This window comes from Megalops cyprinoides, chromosome 10, assembly GCF_013368585.1.
Source record: "Megalops cyprinoides isolate fMegCyp1 chromosome 10, fMegCyp1.pri, whole genome shotgun sequence".
Lineage (NCBI taxonomy): Eukaryota > Metazoa > Chordata > Actinopteri > Elopiformes > Megalopidae > Megalops > Megalops cyprinoides.
In genome coordinates, this window is record NC_050592.1 from 3,339,570 (window position 1) to 3,356,048 (window position 16,479).

At 46.0% G+C, this 16,479-nt stretch overlaps 1 protein-coding gene across 2 annotated transcripts; it reads left to right on the plus strand.

Moving 5' to 3' along the window:
• Nucleotides 1-6,567: 6,567 nt before the first annotated feature.
• LOC118785092 (serine/threonine-protein kinase pdik1l) lies at nucleotides 6,568-14,781 on the plus strand. Of its 2 annotated transcripts, none has more exons than XM_036539627.1 (3): nucleotides 6,568-6,667; nucleotides 8,616-8,927; nucleotides 13,835-14,781. In XM_036539627.1, the coding sequence occupies exons 2-3, from the start codon at nucleotides 8,643-8,645 to the stop codon at nucleotides 14,573-14,575; spliced, it is 1,026 nt and encodes a 341-aa protein (XP_036395520.1). In that variant the 5' UTR covers nucleotides 6,568-6,667; nucleotides 8,616-8,642; the 3' UTR covers nucleotides 14,576-14,781. The 2 variants fall into 2 exon arrangements, with proteins under 2 accessions (XP_036395520.1, XP_036395521.1); XM_036539628.1 differs by having other exon boundaries at nucleotides 8,619-8,927.
• The last annotated feature ends 1,698 nt before the right edge of the window (nucleotides 14,782-16,479 follow it).

Genomic DNA, 16,479 nt, shown 5'->3' on the forward strand with positions numbered 1-16,479 from the left:
AAAACTGAGAAGATAATGTCGGGCTTCACTGAACGTGACCAGCGGAAAGCTTAATCGTTGTTATTTTACCTAACTCATACCTCTTGTTGATTGTACTTTGGTCCTGAAGGTTTGGCTCCACATTGTTTTTTGGTTTTCTGCGTTTTGCAAGGGTGAGGTGGTGTTTATGAAGAGGTGCCATTTCCTGACTGTTACACCTTCACCTTACGACGAGGACAGAGCTCGTTTGACTGCGTCTCTGTTAATGAATGTTACTCTTAATTCTTCATGGGTGGGTGGGTGGGTGGGGCCAGGGGAGGATGTAGGAAGGATATTGGGGCAAGGGGACAGTGGGAACGGGAAAGAGAGTGGGGGGGGGGGTGGGGGGTAGAGGGGCTTAGCCTAAAATCTGCTGCATATTTTGGCAGCTGCCAATATTGTAATCGGTTGTGTCGATGTTCTGGGGCCAAATGAATGTTCGCACGTGGAGCGGTCCTGCGGCCGCAGGTAGCTGCTCATCTGACATTGCTCTCCTCGCACGGTGTTGCTGACGACCGGTGTTCAAGCTTCCTCTCGCTCTGCACCTGATCTGCTGCATTGCAAATTTCCAGACTGTGTCATTTGCTGAGACAGTGAGGCCTTGACATAGTCCCCAAATGGTTTGGATAGTTTCTACACATTTGGGTTAGCTATGACTCAGGTATTTACAGAAAGGTTCTTTGGTAAGTTAATAAGTACATCTATATAGCTTTACACCAGGGCTGTATTCCAACAGGCAGAAAATGTTTTGTGCAGGGGTTGGTTATCACTGTAGTGCAGAGCTCACTTCACATGCAGCACTCCACAGACTGGACTTCTGGACTTCATTTCCCATAAGCCTCTCTGTAAAACCTTTTTTCCCCAGCCTATTGGATGGAGCTGCCCCTGTGTGAAGCAAACACAGTCTCTTGGAAAAATGAGCCAATCCCGCCCAAAAGCTTAAGTGATATATTGAAATCAGTAAGAAATTTCAGGGCCACCTCTTTTAGAGGTTTTGATTGCATCACACAGTTATTGTGGCTTCTCATCTGAACCCAAAAGAGGCGCATATTTTTTCCTGGGTGAAAACCGTTTCGGCAACTTCAGGTGTTGCGTGGGAGGAAGCTTGGCACTGAGGTTCATCTATGTTGATTTCTGAGTAGCTTCATAAGACATTGCCTCTCTCTGTCAGTTAACAAGGACCTCAGAGGGACAGGCCCCAAAGGAGCTATATGTAGACTAGCAAGCCAATCAGCCTTTACTCCGGTTTTATAGGAGAAGCTGACAGTCTTTCCACCTATTTAATATATATGTATAATTGTTATAGAGCCTTTTAAAATCATCCTTAATATTTATTTATGGCCATATTCTCTGCAGCTTCTCCATGTTTTGAGTTCACCACATCGCCACTGTGCATCTGCTGTGTGGCACTGGGCTTCAGTCCCACAGCTGCCTCCGTTTCTCCCAGTGCCGTTTTGATTTGATGATTTTTCTTTGCTTAATTTGATGTGTGATTTATTTTCCTGCAATCTACGATGGCTCCACGTAGTTAGGGAGTCTGGGGAACCTTCTCTCTTATACCTATATCTATGCGAAAACCAATGCAATGTTACTCTGCACTAATCGTGTGTAAGATGCATCTTTTATTTTTATTTTTACGTTTTTCTTTTAATCCTGTTAAATGAGTGAATATTTGTTCCGTATCTTTGTACATTTGAGAGATTGACAAAAAGATCCTTATCGAGTGCAGCCGGGGTTTGGTTTCTCAGGAATTGTGAATCTGAAAACTCAGGGAATACTTCAGATTGTCCGAGGGCTTGGGAGGGGGTTGGGGGAGGGGTTTCAGTGTTTTTGTAATTTTACAGTGATAGAAAGGGAGGCTTCTGATGCAAACAACCAAGGCCTGAAATCAAGATTATAGCAGTGGCTCGGGGGTCCTTTGTGTGCAACTTGAACTGCTCCCTCTGCTGGTCTGAATCAGAACCACAAGGAGAGTGTTGCTTCCAGGGTACAACAACTGCATCATTTGACAGTAATTGGGCTATTTTGATATTATCTATCACCATTTTATATTACTTAAAAACTAATTATACACTGCATGATATGGAGAAATAAACAGATGTAAAAAAGTAATTTGTTAACTGTCAAGGTTTTAAAATTGTCATAAAATTCTAATTTGATTATTCTGAGCATTTTAATGAAGCTCTCTTTTAACAAGAGCTGTCTTTTTGAATAATCTAACATACAAACAGTGGACATTTCCTCACTGTTCTGAGCTGGCCTTTGGAGACAGCGATCAGTAGTCCTCTCTCTCACTTCACTAGTACTCACAGCATAATCTCTCAAAGGTAATGTTGCAGCTCTGTTATCATTTTGTATAAAGGAGGGAAAAGGATCATTTTGTTTACTCAGAGATATGAAAAAAAAATCATGTCTTAGTTTCTATCACTTTTGAAGAGAAGGTGCCACAGTCAGCAGGTCTCTATTCACATAACAGGAAACCCACTTTTTCTTGACATAGTACAGTGTGGTTTGGGGAGGCCTATATGCTGCCAAAAACAGCTCCAATATTAGGTCCCCTAACAGATATACAAGCTCAACATTCTTTAATAAAGTGGTGGCAACCGCAATACAAAGAATAGTGTTTCTTTTGCCTGCTCTAGGCATTTAGAGAATTCACCTGATAGATGATTTAAGCATTTGTCATTCTTTGTCTTGCTGTTGCTACAGTTTTCTTCTAACTGGCACATTATCAGGAGAACAGAACCTATAAACAGTGTCATCTGTTAAATAAATATGTTTTAAGCATGGTCTCCCTTGACCACAGTGCCAAAAGGCCCAAGTTAGGGCTGCAGAATGTTTTCGCCACTTTGCCTGTTTTCAGGAAGGTGGCTGGCTTCAGGTGCATGAAGTCCTGACACATTCCCTACACCTGGCCCAAAACTGTGAACGAGACCTGCAGTCCTGCTGAACGATCCGCACTTCTCTCTGAACGTTACTGTACATAAACCACTGTGATATAATTGTATGATTTTTTTTTTTCTCTCCTCTGTAATCTTTGTAGTAGGGGGTTAGACTAGAGTAGCTTTTTCTTAGATGGGCGGAGCAGGGTAGCGAACCAACGGGGTGGTCACGTCTTTAACCTCACTAAAACGGCGTTCTCGCAAAGAGACAGCGCTCGTCAGGACAAGCTGATGTCCCACTGCTGTCCCCAAGTGACACTTCCATTCTCGTCTTTACGATGACGTGCAGCCTAGCTGAGCCTTGGCTCATCTTTTCAGCGAGTTTCATTGGCGCCCCTGCTCCGTCTCACAGTTTCCTAGTATGGTGTTGGGGTGGCGGGTTTTATTATTTTATCACAAAAAAAAAAACAAGACGAAACACTTGTAAGCAATCTGTACAAGTCTACCTCAGGATGTGTTTAATTTAAGAAACGGGCGTTGAGTCTTCTGTAGTCTCACGTAAGGCTGTTCTGCCTCATAGGTGGCCCATTTTCTCCAGGGTTGTAGTTAACATTGTTTGCTTGTTTCAGCTAGCAATGTTGTGTATCTGAAGAGGCATGGTATGGGTACTGGGTGTCTTTTTACTAAATTTATTTTGCCATCTCTGACTTTGCAGACAACCATATGCTGCACGTACAAAAATAACACGCACCCTGAAATGTTTACTCCCTGACCTAGATATAGCCTAGCATGTGTGTGTGTGTGTGATGATATGTTAGCAGTACAGCTCCTGTTGCCCTTGCCAAACTGCCCCCAGCAAACATCCTTATGTCACAGCAGACACTTTTGGAATGTTGCGTTAGCTGGGTTCCATTTGGGGTTCTTCAAAACAGGACTTGCCACCCTGTCAGAAGGCACTCGGCTGCCAGAGCGGCAGACAGGGGCTGAAGCTGGATTCACCACCGTGGAAATGTGCTGTGCCCATTCTGTTGGAATGCCGTGGTATTTCAAATCATTGAAAAACTAAATCTAGCCATGAGGGTCCAAATCAGACAGGCAACTGATCACATTTGAGTAACTATAAGTTTCCCTATGGGCTGTGTGTGTTGGGTAAAGAGCATTCATTTTGAATAATGGCCTCATGTTGACCTGGTAAGGTAACCAGTTGTCATGAGTCAGCACAGCCATTGTTGTAATATCTCAGCACATTTCCCACAGGTTGTGTGAACTGTTCTGGAATCAGGGAAGGCAGGTGGAGAAACTGCCAGAAGGAAGTATGTTTACACATAGCTTTAGTTGTTATTACTACTTTATTATTACTCCATTTGAATCAGTGTATCAGAGGGAGTAGGGAGGAGTTTGGCAGAATTTATTTGACAACCACCTTCCATCTTTCATAAGCAAATGTATGCCTTTGTAACGCAACTGTGAAACAAATGTACAATCTAACATGTTCTCGCTCATCGATGTGGCATTGAGCTGATGCCACAGCGGTGTTTTCATGTCGGCAGCATGGACGTTGGGCAGCAGCATTCCGAACCTCAATCAGCCATCAGGGAAAGGGTAAAATCAGAACCAAGCTGCTTAACGCGGCGTCTGCACTGACGTTGGCGTCTTCTCTTGCAACGGCGTGTGTGCCACTTGAAGATGCTTTCCGATGTACAGAGAGAGCAGATGGCTTCCTTCTCCTTGGCTCCCAGCTGAAGTCTCACTACCCAGAGTCCTCTCTCAACAAACCTCAGGACTACTTTCGAAGCACAAAGAAGGAGTTCCTCTTACTCGCACATCAGCCTTCGTGTTCATGTGTCAGTGCTTTTTGTCCCTCACAGGTTTCCTTTTTTGTATGTGTTTTTTAAAAATTTTTATTTTTACTGAGACATTTCATTCAGTGCTGTGGCTTTTCTTGGTGTAAAATGGCTAATATAAATCATAAAGATTGTATATAAGTGACCGACGAATGTAGCTATGTTTACTGCTGTAAACCAAAGGTTTTTGTGAAAACTCCCACTCTGGGGCATTGCTCTTTTTAGACTCTCGGTAATTGCCCATGTGTCAACCTGGTCCAGGTGGAATTTGTGATAGTTTTTAATTTGTTTTATAATCCCGTGAAGCATGTATTACAAACAGAACTGTGACCAAGAATGTTTTGTCTTGTGAAAATATCCAACATTTCCTTCCTAGGTAATAAACGTCTGTCAGTATTAAATTACGGCATTCTTGTAATCTTTTTTTAATGCCTCAGTATTGATGACATCCACTGTATTAATTTAACAGCATGTGATAGCGTAGACACAGGTTGGTCCAACATAATACTCCTGAAGAATATGCTGTTTTCCCCTCATTTACACATAATGTCCTACATGTATCTCTCCAGGTGAATATGATACTTTCAGGAAGCATATTCATATTTGTGAAGATTTCAACTGTTAGATGAAAAAACTGCTGTTCCAACATTGTATATTCCAGACAAAATAAGTATTTGATGCTAAATATTTTCTTTTCCAACACATGTTTTATGCAGTACATAAGATAAATATGTCATAAATGTGTCTGTACTTATTTTATACATTATGTGTTTGAAACAGTATATATTTATACATTTAATATAAACACTACATATTTCTACATCATTACGTGTCATGCATTTTCTAAATATTATTTAATATTTCTAAATATTTAAAATAATTATCACATTTACATACAGTCAACACTGTTCAGTCTCACTCATTTCTTCACCTGGTGTTTGACTTATGATAGTGCTTATCTGTATGAATCCCCCTGAACTAAATGACAGCGCTTACTAAGTGTTTAAAACGTGTTTGCAACTATTTTGTAAATCTATGGAATGTTCGGGTAAGGAAACAATCATGAAAAGCATTCCTAAAACTATTTGTATAAAATGCAAAACATTTACCTTCGCACATGCAGGGATATGTGTATTATTGTGTTTTAAAATCTGAGACTTCTTTATAGATACGTGGGAGAGCAGTGGGCTGTAATGGGCTGAAACACTGCATCTTTCATTATTTTCATACTATAACAAACAATCCGTATACTATAAAGATAAATAAGTAATTATCCGTATTACGATGTCATATTTACTCAGTACATATGAAATGCATAGCTCAGTACAGAAATATCGTGTTGGTGGAGGAAGATCGTGGACTTTAGCGTTTGTTACAATCTACTCCTTCTCGGGTCATGTTTTTTGAGTGGTGTCCAGAGAATGGACCCCCAGTCCCTCCAAACAAAAAAAAAAAACATAATACAACAGCGGAAAAAGTGTAGAGGGAGGGGGCAGTGTTTCCCGCACATGGTGAAACCTACCCTGGTGTGCGCGTTCTAGGGAATCTCCGAGCTGGTTCTGGTAACGAGCCGCGCACACAGGGTTGCCAGAACGGGGGATATATCGGTGGTGTGCTTAAACCTCTGCCTGACAAGTGTTGCGGAAGACATGATTTGGATTCTACGGTATACTATACAGTGAAAAGCTGTTTAAAGGCTGAGAGAGCCAGTCAATTTTAATAGGGACCGCCAGAAGACTGTTTATGTTTAAAACAAAATAATTAGAGGATAATTAGCAACATCTGGCAACACTGATCTCACGCTCAGAAAGCGCACGTGAGCGAGCGCGGGGTGGCCGTGTTACAATGTGGCTGCCAGAAAATGCGAGACGGGAGAAAAGACGGCCAATGACATCGTGAGGGAAAAAACACTTCGCAAGACAGGTAAATGTTTTCTTGGTTCCTCTGACACGGTATCGTCTCGATCTCGGTGCGTGACAAGTTGTGCGTGTGGATGCTGCACGGGGTGTGTGTGCACCGCGATGCCTGTTGTCCAGGGTACCTCCAGGACAATGAAGGCTGGGTCCACGATTTGGTGCTTTCCACGATCTCCTGCCTTTGGGTTGCGTGGAGGACCGAAAGATCTCCACTGAACCGATGTTGTCTTCTGATAAATCTCGGTGAAACGTTTCTGAATCGCGTGTGCTTTATCGTTAAAAGCCGATCGGTGAAAGCTGAGGGTAACTGCGCCTGTCAGTTGGGGCAGCTTGCTAGCGCACTGGAAGCAGCTAGCTTGCTAGCTCGGAAAAAAGCATGGCATTGTTGTGTTTGTGGCTAGCTACCCAGTTAGCCATGTGTCATCGCGGCTAGCTAATAACGATCAGTAGCAAACGAGCAAGCGAGCTGTAGTATCACACAATCACATCAATACCACGTGTTTTATTCGTGTAACTACCTAGCCAGACACCTTTAGTTAACAATATATTGATTGGTAGTTTGCCAGTCAGCTAGCAACGACTGACGTTACGTACCACAGCATTGACTTTCGAAGTTAGAGGTGTGTAATTACCGGAAACAGAAACTGGGACCTGGGCTTGGACTCAATAACAAGCAAGTTAGCTACATGGCGAGCTAACCGAAGAAATCACGATTAGGGAGAATGTAAGCACGTTTCCCACGGAAGTTTATCCGTAATTATTACTAACTTGTGACCAGCGAACAGACCGCTAATAGCTGGCAAGGTATTTTAAACATGACAGTCACGGTTTGCTGAGTAGTTTGCAAGTTTGGTGCACAGTCTAACTAGCTGTTTAACTAATAGCAAGCTGCTTAACTAATAGCAGTCCCAGCCGTGTAACTGCTCTTCACTGGCGAACGGTTAACTGTTAATGACACTATCACCTCGCAGTGCTGAATCGACAATCGGCCAGGCTTGCGATGAGATTTCTGGCTTGGACTTGTCACTTAGCCAGCTTGCTCGCGTCAAAGCTGCGTCCTCCATATTACGCCTGGCTCCGTGTCAGCTGTCTGCCTGGCAATCTAGTCTAGAGGCAAATGCAAACGATGACATTTTGAGCAAATGACATCGATAACTCGCGGCTGCATAGAGAGACGGTAAGGTTAAGACAACGGTTATTTTAAGTGTATTCTTTATGAACGTCCAGAAAAGTCAGTAGTAAGCAAGCACGCTGGCAAATAGGGTCATTTACATTTAGGCAACGCAAACGCAGGTGCTGTTGAGCAGGTCAAGCGGGGCTCCGTTTCTGCAGGCAGACCAGACAAAGCTTTAATGCTGAACAGCCATTCATGCGGAAGAATCAACACTGCCAGCGCGCTCTGGGCAGAGAGATCATTTATTTAATACCTGAGGGGCTGGAAACGTCTTTTTTCACAGTTCACCTCAGTCCGCCGCTGCGCAGCGGGCACCACGTGACTGCACACACTCCGACTCTCTCAGCTGCAATGTGTGATGATTTCCAATTTGTCATTGTCGACAGATACACAGGTAGCCATCCCCCCGAGCGAGTGGGAAATAACTAGGGAACATGCTAGGCAGCACGTACAGCTGTAGACCAAAAAAAGCAACAGCCGACTGGTGTAACTACCGCGAAACACCGTCATATGAGCGCTTAAGTCTGTTTTGCATGCTTCAAGACGCTCTATGAGAAGATGCCACTGTACCCTTAAGAGAAAGGTGTACCAAATGTGATGCAGAATGCAGAGAAGTATGAAGTTGACATACCTAATGTTGCCTTCAAAGTTCTCTGTAGAGCTTTGACTTTGACCGTTGTGTTTTGACATTTGCTAATGTCCCTGGTGTTGTGTGTTTTGACCCCCCCCCCCCCCCCCCTCATTTGCTAATGTCCCTGGTGTTGTGTGCCCCCCCCCCCAGCAGTGAGGCTGAGGAGCGAGGGGAAGGATGGTCAGCAGCCAGCCAAAGTACGAGCTGATCCAGGAGGTGGGGCGGGGCACCTACGGCGTGGTGTACGAGGCGGCGGTGCGGCGCACGGGCGCCCGGGTGGCGGTGAAGAAGATCCGCTGCCACGCCCCCGAGAACGTGGAGCTGGCGCTGCGCGAGTTCTGGGCCCTCAGCAGCATCCAGAGCCAGCACCCCAACGTCATCCACCTGGAGGAGTGTGTTCTGCAGCGGGACGCCCTGGCCCAGAGCATGAACCACGGCTCCACCTCCTCGCTCTACCTGGAGGTACGTGCTACGCCCCCCACGCCTTCACCCACCACTCCCTGACCCCCCCCCCCTCTGCTCACGCCCACCCTCTGCCTTTTGGTGCCAGGGCTGCAGTCCAGAATTTCAGGGGTGGCAGTGTAGTATAGTGGTTAAGGAGCAGGACTCGTAACCGAAAGGTTGCCAGTTTGATTTCCCACGGGGGCACCGCTGCTGTACCCTTGGGTAAGGTACTTAACCCACAGTTGCCTCAGTAAAATATCCAGCTGTATAAATTGATAACATTGTAAAAACCTGTCATTGATGTAAGTCTCTCTGGATAAGCACGTCTGCTAAATGATGAAAATGTAATGTGTGTTCGAGTTTCTTCACCTACTGATTGTATCCGCCAGGTTGGTTGAGTTATGATCCTATTACAGCCATTGAATTCAAACGCACCATGTCTAGTCAGGTTAGCACAAGTTAACTTTTGGAAGGGCTTGAATAACATTATGTACAGACTCACAGGTGTGGGAGTGATTTTGGCCTGGTCTGACACTGTTGCTCATTCAACTTGAATGAATAAACTTCTCTTCTCTTGTGCTGGAAGCCGTTGTAGGTAAGAGCGTCTGTTGGATGTAATGTAATGTAATGCAATGTAATGCACCACCTCTTTCATAACCTTGTAAAATAGTCCTGGTCTCCCTCAATCAGACTTCATCATGAATATGCAGACGTCGGCTGAGGACTGTGGCATTATGTCTTGCTGCTGGCAGTGATTTTAAATTTTGAACATGTAGGCTGCTCAGTTACATGACCGTTAAAGCCAGGCCAGATGTTCCGTTGTTTCCACATACCCACTTCCTGTTAAGTAAGATTAGGATTCATAATAGATTATTAGAACATGGTATAGAACAGAGAGTATAGAATATGATTTGCTTTGATCATAGTGTGGGGAAAATTTATTTGATATCTGGCAGGACAGAGCATTTATGATCATCATACTAGGCTATGATAGGAAGTGAATTTAAATTAGATTTAATACAGCAGTCACTCTTGAGAAGGGATTTGCTCAATTGTCTGAAATTTGCTCTACTTGTTAGTGATCATTGTTCTGTTGAATCATAAAACTGTTTTTTATGGGACACATCGAGACTCATCCCAGCTGGATAATGTGTGCTGTGATTGGCTGCCCACACGTTTTTAGCGTGTTGTTGTTTCGCTGAGGCCGAGAGAAGCCTGCCGCATCTTGAGAACACCTGCGGATCTAAGCCCCAGATCCGGATACGAATCCGTAAGGGATTGGCCCGGCCGGGTTCTGCCCCACAGCTGCCGAGCTTCTGCTCGCCTGGACCGGGTTCTGCAGGAAGATGCCCAGCCATGGTCGTTGAGTTTTCGGGGGGGGGGGGGGGTGGGTGCAAGCATTTCGGTGAAGCCTTTATCTCTTATCAGATCCACAGCTGTGGCCAGCAGCCTCACTGGAGTGCTGATGCATTTTGGAGAAGTGCTTTATCAGCCTGTGTATGTTTGAGATAAGTAAAGATGCATGCTGTGTGTGCAGGAAAACGCCGTTTTCCCAGTGCGCCATGCACTTTTGTCTGCATTTTCCTGCCTGTGCTGTCATGTTTCACAGGGAGGTTGTGGCTGAAATGGTCAGACCACCATCAGAGCCGGGTGCATAGTTTGCAATCAAAGGAATGGTATAGTTTATGCCCAATAAAATTATAGTTGGTTTTAATTTTTAACCATCTTCCAGATGAGCAAAATGACATTGTAAAAATCCACATGGAGTGGAGGATTTTAAATGGCATGACTAACATCCTGAAAAAATTAAAATTGTGGTAATGCAATTCAGAGGCTTAGTGTTGGGGTGAATATATTGCATGTGTCCAAATAGTGCGTCATTCACTAGAAACTGATTGCCTGTATGTCAGCCTCTGTTTGAGGATAAATTCAGCTATAGAGGTAATAGGTTAAACACTATGCCCTGTCTGTCCACACATCTTGCCCTTGGAGAAAAGTATTCATATAATAGATTATGAATACATACCAGTTAGCTATCCATACAGAAATGAATGGGGAAGTGGAGGAAAACATAAAAGCATTAAATTCAAAACTGAAAGGATACGTCATTCTTATCCTCTTCATTTTTATTTATTTATTTATTTATTTCCCTGTTACCCAACCCAACATTTCTCCACGTATTGCAGCACAAGATAAAAACGTCGGGGGAAACGTTTGGATCGGAGGGTTACAAGGAAGTTTGGTATGTGTACAGAAGTTGACGGCTCCCAGTTGGGGACTGAAATGTTTGAAGTGTTAGCTGTCTCTGGCATGCTCTAAACCTATAAATCTTTTATTTGTGAGAGAACTTTCCCACTGCGACCCACAATTTTAGGACAGCTTCATGCAAGAGCTCTGGTGTACATGGTGTATAAAGATACTCTGCTGTCCTTTGTGTGTGGAAGGCGAGATCTCATCTTGGTTGTTTAAGAACTATTTTTTCCCCCAGTTGATGCATATAATGAAAAATATTTGTTTTTATGACCCAACTAGAACATTGCTGGTGAGTGACAGTGTTCTGGAATCTATTAAAAGCTGAAGCGGGGCCAGCAGCCGAAATGAGGTTGATGTTTTGACGCTGCACACAAACAGTTCTCACAGTTCTTGAGCTGAGTTCCCGTGCACGCCTTCTGTGCTCTTCCTGAGCGATTCCCCCCGGGGAGCGTGGGTGATCTCGCCTCGGAGGGCAGGTCTCGGGCCTCGGGCCTCGGGTCTCGGGCACAGACTGCACCGGGCGGTGCGTCCCCCCCCCCTGGAGCTCGGTCTGCGCATTGTCTGCAGTTGATGAAAGAGCACATTCCTCATCGCACATAAGCAGCTCACACACAATAACAGGGCAGCAGCCCCCGCTGTATCACCGGGGCGGTTTAGGGTGTAGCGCATGGGATTGTTTTAAATGAAGCTGCTGGTGTTGTGGCTTGCGCTGTTTGACTTATATGCGGTATAGTTAGCCGCCATCTACGCTGCCTCCCGAGACACTGGATGTGACATAACGCGCTGAGATTGTAAAAATGGGAGATTACTCTGATGCCAGGGACACGCCACCCACACATCACATCACAACATCACAACACGGCTTTCTTTCTGAAAATCCTTCCCAAAAAGTTGTTTACAGCTATAAATGGACTCTTTCAGCAGGCGGAGATGAACGCTCACAGGCACTTTATTACAGGCAAGTTGGGCTCACTTATGTTGTAACGCCAGCCAGCGTGGTTCAGAGATGTGCCCTCGAGATAAGAGGCTGTGCTGTGGCGATAGCTCTTAACACAGACGTGTGTGTGTGTGTGTGTGTTTGTTTTCCTTCAGTCTCCCTCCATAGGCTGTATCTGCACCAGCAATTTGTCTGCGTCTCTGTGTCTTTCAGTACGCTGTGTTGCGGTGTCAGGTGCACAACAGCCGATTGTGCCAGTCAGACCTGTCTGTTCCACTCCCCGTCGCTCCATAAATCCGCTGCCATTACGGGGCGAATGCCTTTTAATTCTCTATTATAAAAACACGGCGGCTCTTGTCTAACGGCTCATTAGCCTCTCTCCAGTGCCCAGAGCTTGGCAGCCATCCCAGATTTCTGCCACAGTCTCTCCCTTTGACGTTTCGCACAAACGTGTCGATTATTATGGAGGTCGTGCTCGGAGCGCTTATCACCAGTGTGCGATGCTGTTCAGCGGCCCGGGTTCACGCTCACACACTGCAATCTGTCCATTAAGCCGGGCCAGGCCCAAGCTGCGTCTCTTAATTTAGTGTGTCAGTGTTCAGGCTACAGCCCACAGAGAGTTTAATAACTGCTGCCGTCGGCGTGACTCTGACGGAATCAGTCTCATACTCTTGCATATACACTTATTTCATCCCCTGGATCATTCATAGCTCTTTTAAATGATTCTATTTAATGTGTTTTTCTTTTTTCATAAGTTATGGGGTGAGCTGCCAACAGAGTAAAAGATCACTGATGCCAGAATAAAATAGTTCACAATTGAAAAGCCTTTGCCAACCCCTGACTGGAATAAACTCAATTCATTGTCTCTGAGAGACACTTGCTGGGATGTGTCCAGACTCCTCCAGCTGAAACATTTGAAGATGAAGGTGTGGATACCTGGAAATCCAGTCTGAGCTCACACTCAAGATGCTTGAAAAGTATATAAGCAATATAAACAGATGAACTCTTGCCAGAGAGATACTGGGTCTTTGTCAGATACTGTCAGTCGTTGGTACCTGTCAGTTGATTGTTTGGTAGGTGTTGTAAGGATTTGGCAAGAAGGAGAGAGTATGCATTACTGTTGCTTCTGCTTCTGAAGGCATTGATAAGCAGTAATAAATGCCTTCCCTCTGATAGTGATGGACTCATGTATGCTGTATCAGCTGTGGTAGTGACCACAGTAAACCTTGTTGAAGAGTGTTTATGTATTATTACATGTAATCCTAACACAACACACCTAGTGGCACCCACTCATAGTCACCATGAATAGACAATGTCAGTCCACTTTCTGTCATAGGTGCAACATGTTAGAGATGTGTATCCATGTTAAAGTAGCATTTTGTGGTGTAGCTGAATCATTTGCACATAAGACTGAAACCCCAAAAATAGTTACTTTTATTACTTTATTATATAATAGTTTGCCATAAGAGGTGATCGATAGAGATATGCTTTTGAAGTGTTTAAAAATCAACAGTAAGAATCCTCATAAGTGATAACAATTTGATGATAGTACATTGTGACTGAACAGAATAACAAGATTCGAGAGTGAAATAAAATAGGTCTCAGAACATAGCCATGGGGAACACCTGCTAAAATTAGTCTACGATGAGATTTAATAAAATTTTGTGAAGTTTTGTGACTGAAGTCTTTCTTCTCCTTGGATTTACAAATCCTTTGTACCCCTTCTCATCCCCAGCTGGTGGAGACATCCCTAAAGGGTGAGATCACCTTTGACCCCCGGTGTGCCTACTACCTGTGGTTCGTCATGGACTTCTGCGACGGCGGCGACATGAACGCCTACCTGCTGTCACGCAAGCCCAGCCGCCGGACCAACACCAGCTTCATGCTGCAACTGAGCAGCGCCCTGGCCTTCCTGCACAAGAACCAGATCATCCACCGCGACCTCAAGCCCGACAACATCCTCATCTCCCAGGGCTGCACGCCTGCCGGCTCGCCCGAGCCCACACTCAAGGTGGCCGACTTCGGCCTCAGCAAAGTCTGCTCCGCCTCCGGCCTCAACCCGGAGGAGCCGGCCAGCGTCAACAAGTGCTTCCTGTCCACCGCCTGCGGGACAGACTTCTACATGGCGCCCGAGGTGTGGGAGGGGCACTACACCGCCAAGGCGGACATCTTCGCGCTGGGCGTGATCATCTGGGCCATGGTGGAGCGCATCACCTTCGTGGACACGGAGACCAAGAAGGAGCTGCTGGGGAGCTATGTGCAGCAGGGCTCGGAGATCGTGCCCCTCGGGGAGGCTCTGCTGGAGAACCCCAAGATGGAGCTGCTGATCCCGGCCAGGAAGAAGAGCATGAACGCCGGTATGAAGCAGCTGATCCGGGAGATGCTGTCGGCCAACCCGCAGGAGAGACCAGACGCCTTCGAGCTGGAGCTGCGGCTGGTCAAGATCGCCTGCCGGGAGTGGGACTGGGACACGTGATGGACCCCTCCCCCCCCCCAAAAGACGTGTGCGTGCGCACGTGCACACGCCACCCACAAACACACCCTTTTCTACTCTGTCATCTCTGGTGCTGGAGAATCTCAACTCGCAATCATTTCAGTCCTGCCCCAGGAGGGCAGCGGCACCTGCAGGCTCCAACCCTGACCTGGCTGCTACTTTGGGAGTGAAACGTGTTCAACATCCCCCCGCCCCGCCCCGCCCCGCCCCCCCCCCCCCCCCAGCCCCGCCCCGCCCCGCCCCGATCCTGAGAGCAGGAAAGCCAGCTAGGCTGTGGACCTCAGGGAACCATCTCCCAGAGTGGAGAGCTGTAGCGGGCAGGAAGGGGTTAAACGCCCCTCAGCTCCAGAAGGGGCTGCTCAAAATGATAAGCCTTTACTTTGGTCTACATGCACATACAGTAGTGTTCTTGTGTGAGGTAATTTGACATATTACTATTTATTCAGCTGTGAGCTTCAGCATGTGTTTTCTTTTCTTCTTTTTTTTACCCATAGTGCCTCAGTATGAGCCATTGGGATCAGCTGCTGCCCCATTACATTCCTGACACAGTAGCCTGGTTTATGGTTGTAGCAGACGACCAGCGCAGAGCCTAACAGCGCAGGGAGAGATTTAATCCAACGCTTCCAGTGTGCTATAAAAGAAATCGTTGCCCTATTTTCCCCCGTCGTTTGCATAATCCATAGGTGGACGTGGGCATGCCTGTCCTGATGCCGGCATCACATGTTAAAGGGTGCCGCCCTAGCAAACTTAGAATGCAGTGAGCTATGTTCATAATAATGACCTGAAGTATGTAACACTAAGGACCTGCCAGAACCAGACTGAGGAAAACCCTGCTCCTCATAATCTCACAGCAACAAACCCAGAACCATTAAAAGGAAGGAAAAGAGCTGTCGTCAGCATTAGGCTTGCATGTGCGATTAACAGTGGGCTGAGCTATTGATTTAACAGTAACACTCAGCAGTGTATGCTTTCAAAAAAGGCTCATGCATTTGTTTTTCCCCGTTTCTTTAGACGGAACAGCCCATCCTAGCTGGCCTTCAGCAGGGTGATGCTGGAATGTGCAGTGCAGATCGTTATCGTTAGCATCGATTGGCTGTCCAAGCCAAAACCGCTGGGTCATAACTTTCTAGCCATGCAGCTGTGAATCTGTAGCGTGGCGCTAACGCTGTTCCAACACTGCTGTGACTGTGTAGCATGGTGCTAACACTGTTCCATCACTGCTGTGACTCTGTAGCGTGGCGCTAACGCTGTTCCAACACTGCCATGACTCTGTAGCATGGCGCTAACACTGTTCCATCACTGCTGTGACTCTGTAGCATGGTGCTAACACTGTTCCATCACTTCTGTGACTCTGTAGCATGGTGCTAACACTGTTCCAACACTGCTGTGACTCTGTAGCATGGTGCTAGCACTGTTCCAACGCTGCTGTGACTCTGTAGTGTAGCGCTAACGCTGTTCCAACACTGTGGGGAATGCGGTGTGTGAGCAGGGCGTGGCCCAGCCCGCTGCCCGCTATCTCGTCCCCTCTGGTGCTCTCTGGCTCTGCCAAGAGGGTCAAAGTCAGACGCGCCGGTGGAAAGGATCCACACCCCTTCCCCTGGCAGTGGGACAGGGCTCAGGACAGGGAAAGCCATTGTGTTGCCTCATGTTCGTTGAAATGTCCCTTTTTTTTAGAGGAAGGGAACTTTTTTTTTCTTTTGTGTTTTGTTTTGATCTATTTGGAGGGTGTGTGCTCCCTAAAATTTCAGAAATTGGAAATTGGTTTTGGCAGCAGGGTGGCAGCTCTGCGCGTGTTCCCTAAACACCCAAAAGAAGATGTATTGCTTGGCAAATTTACCGGCAGCTTGACAGATTATTGACCAATCAGCGGCTCTAAGCTGTTTTTC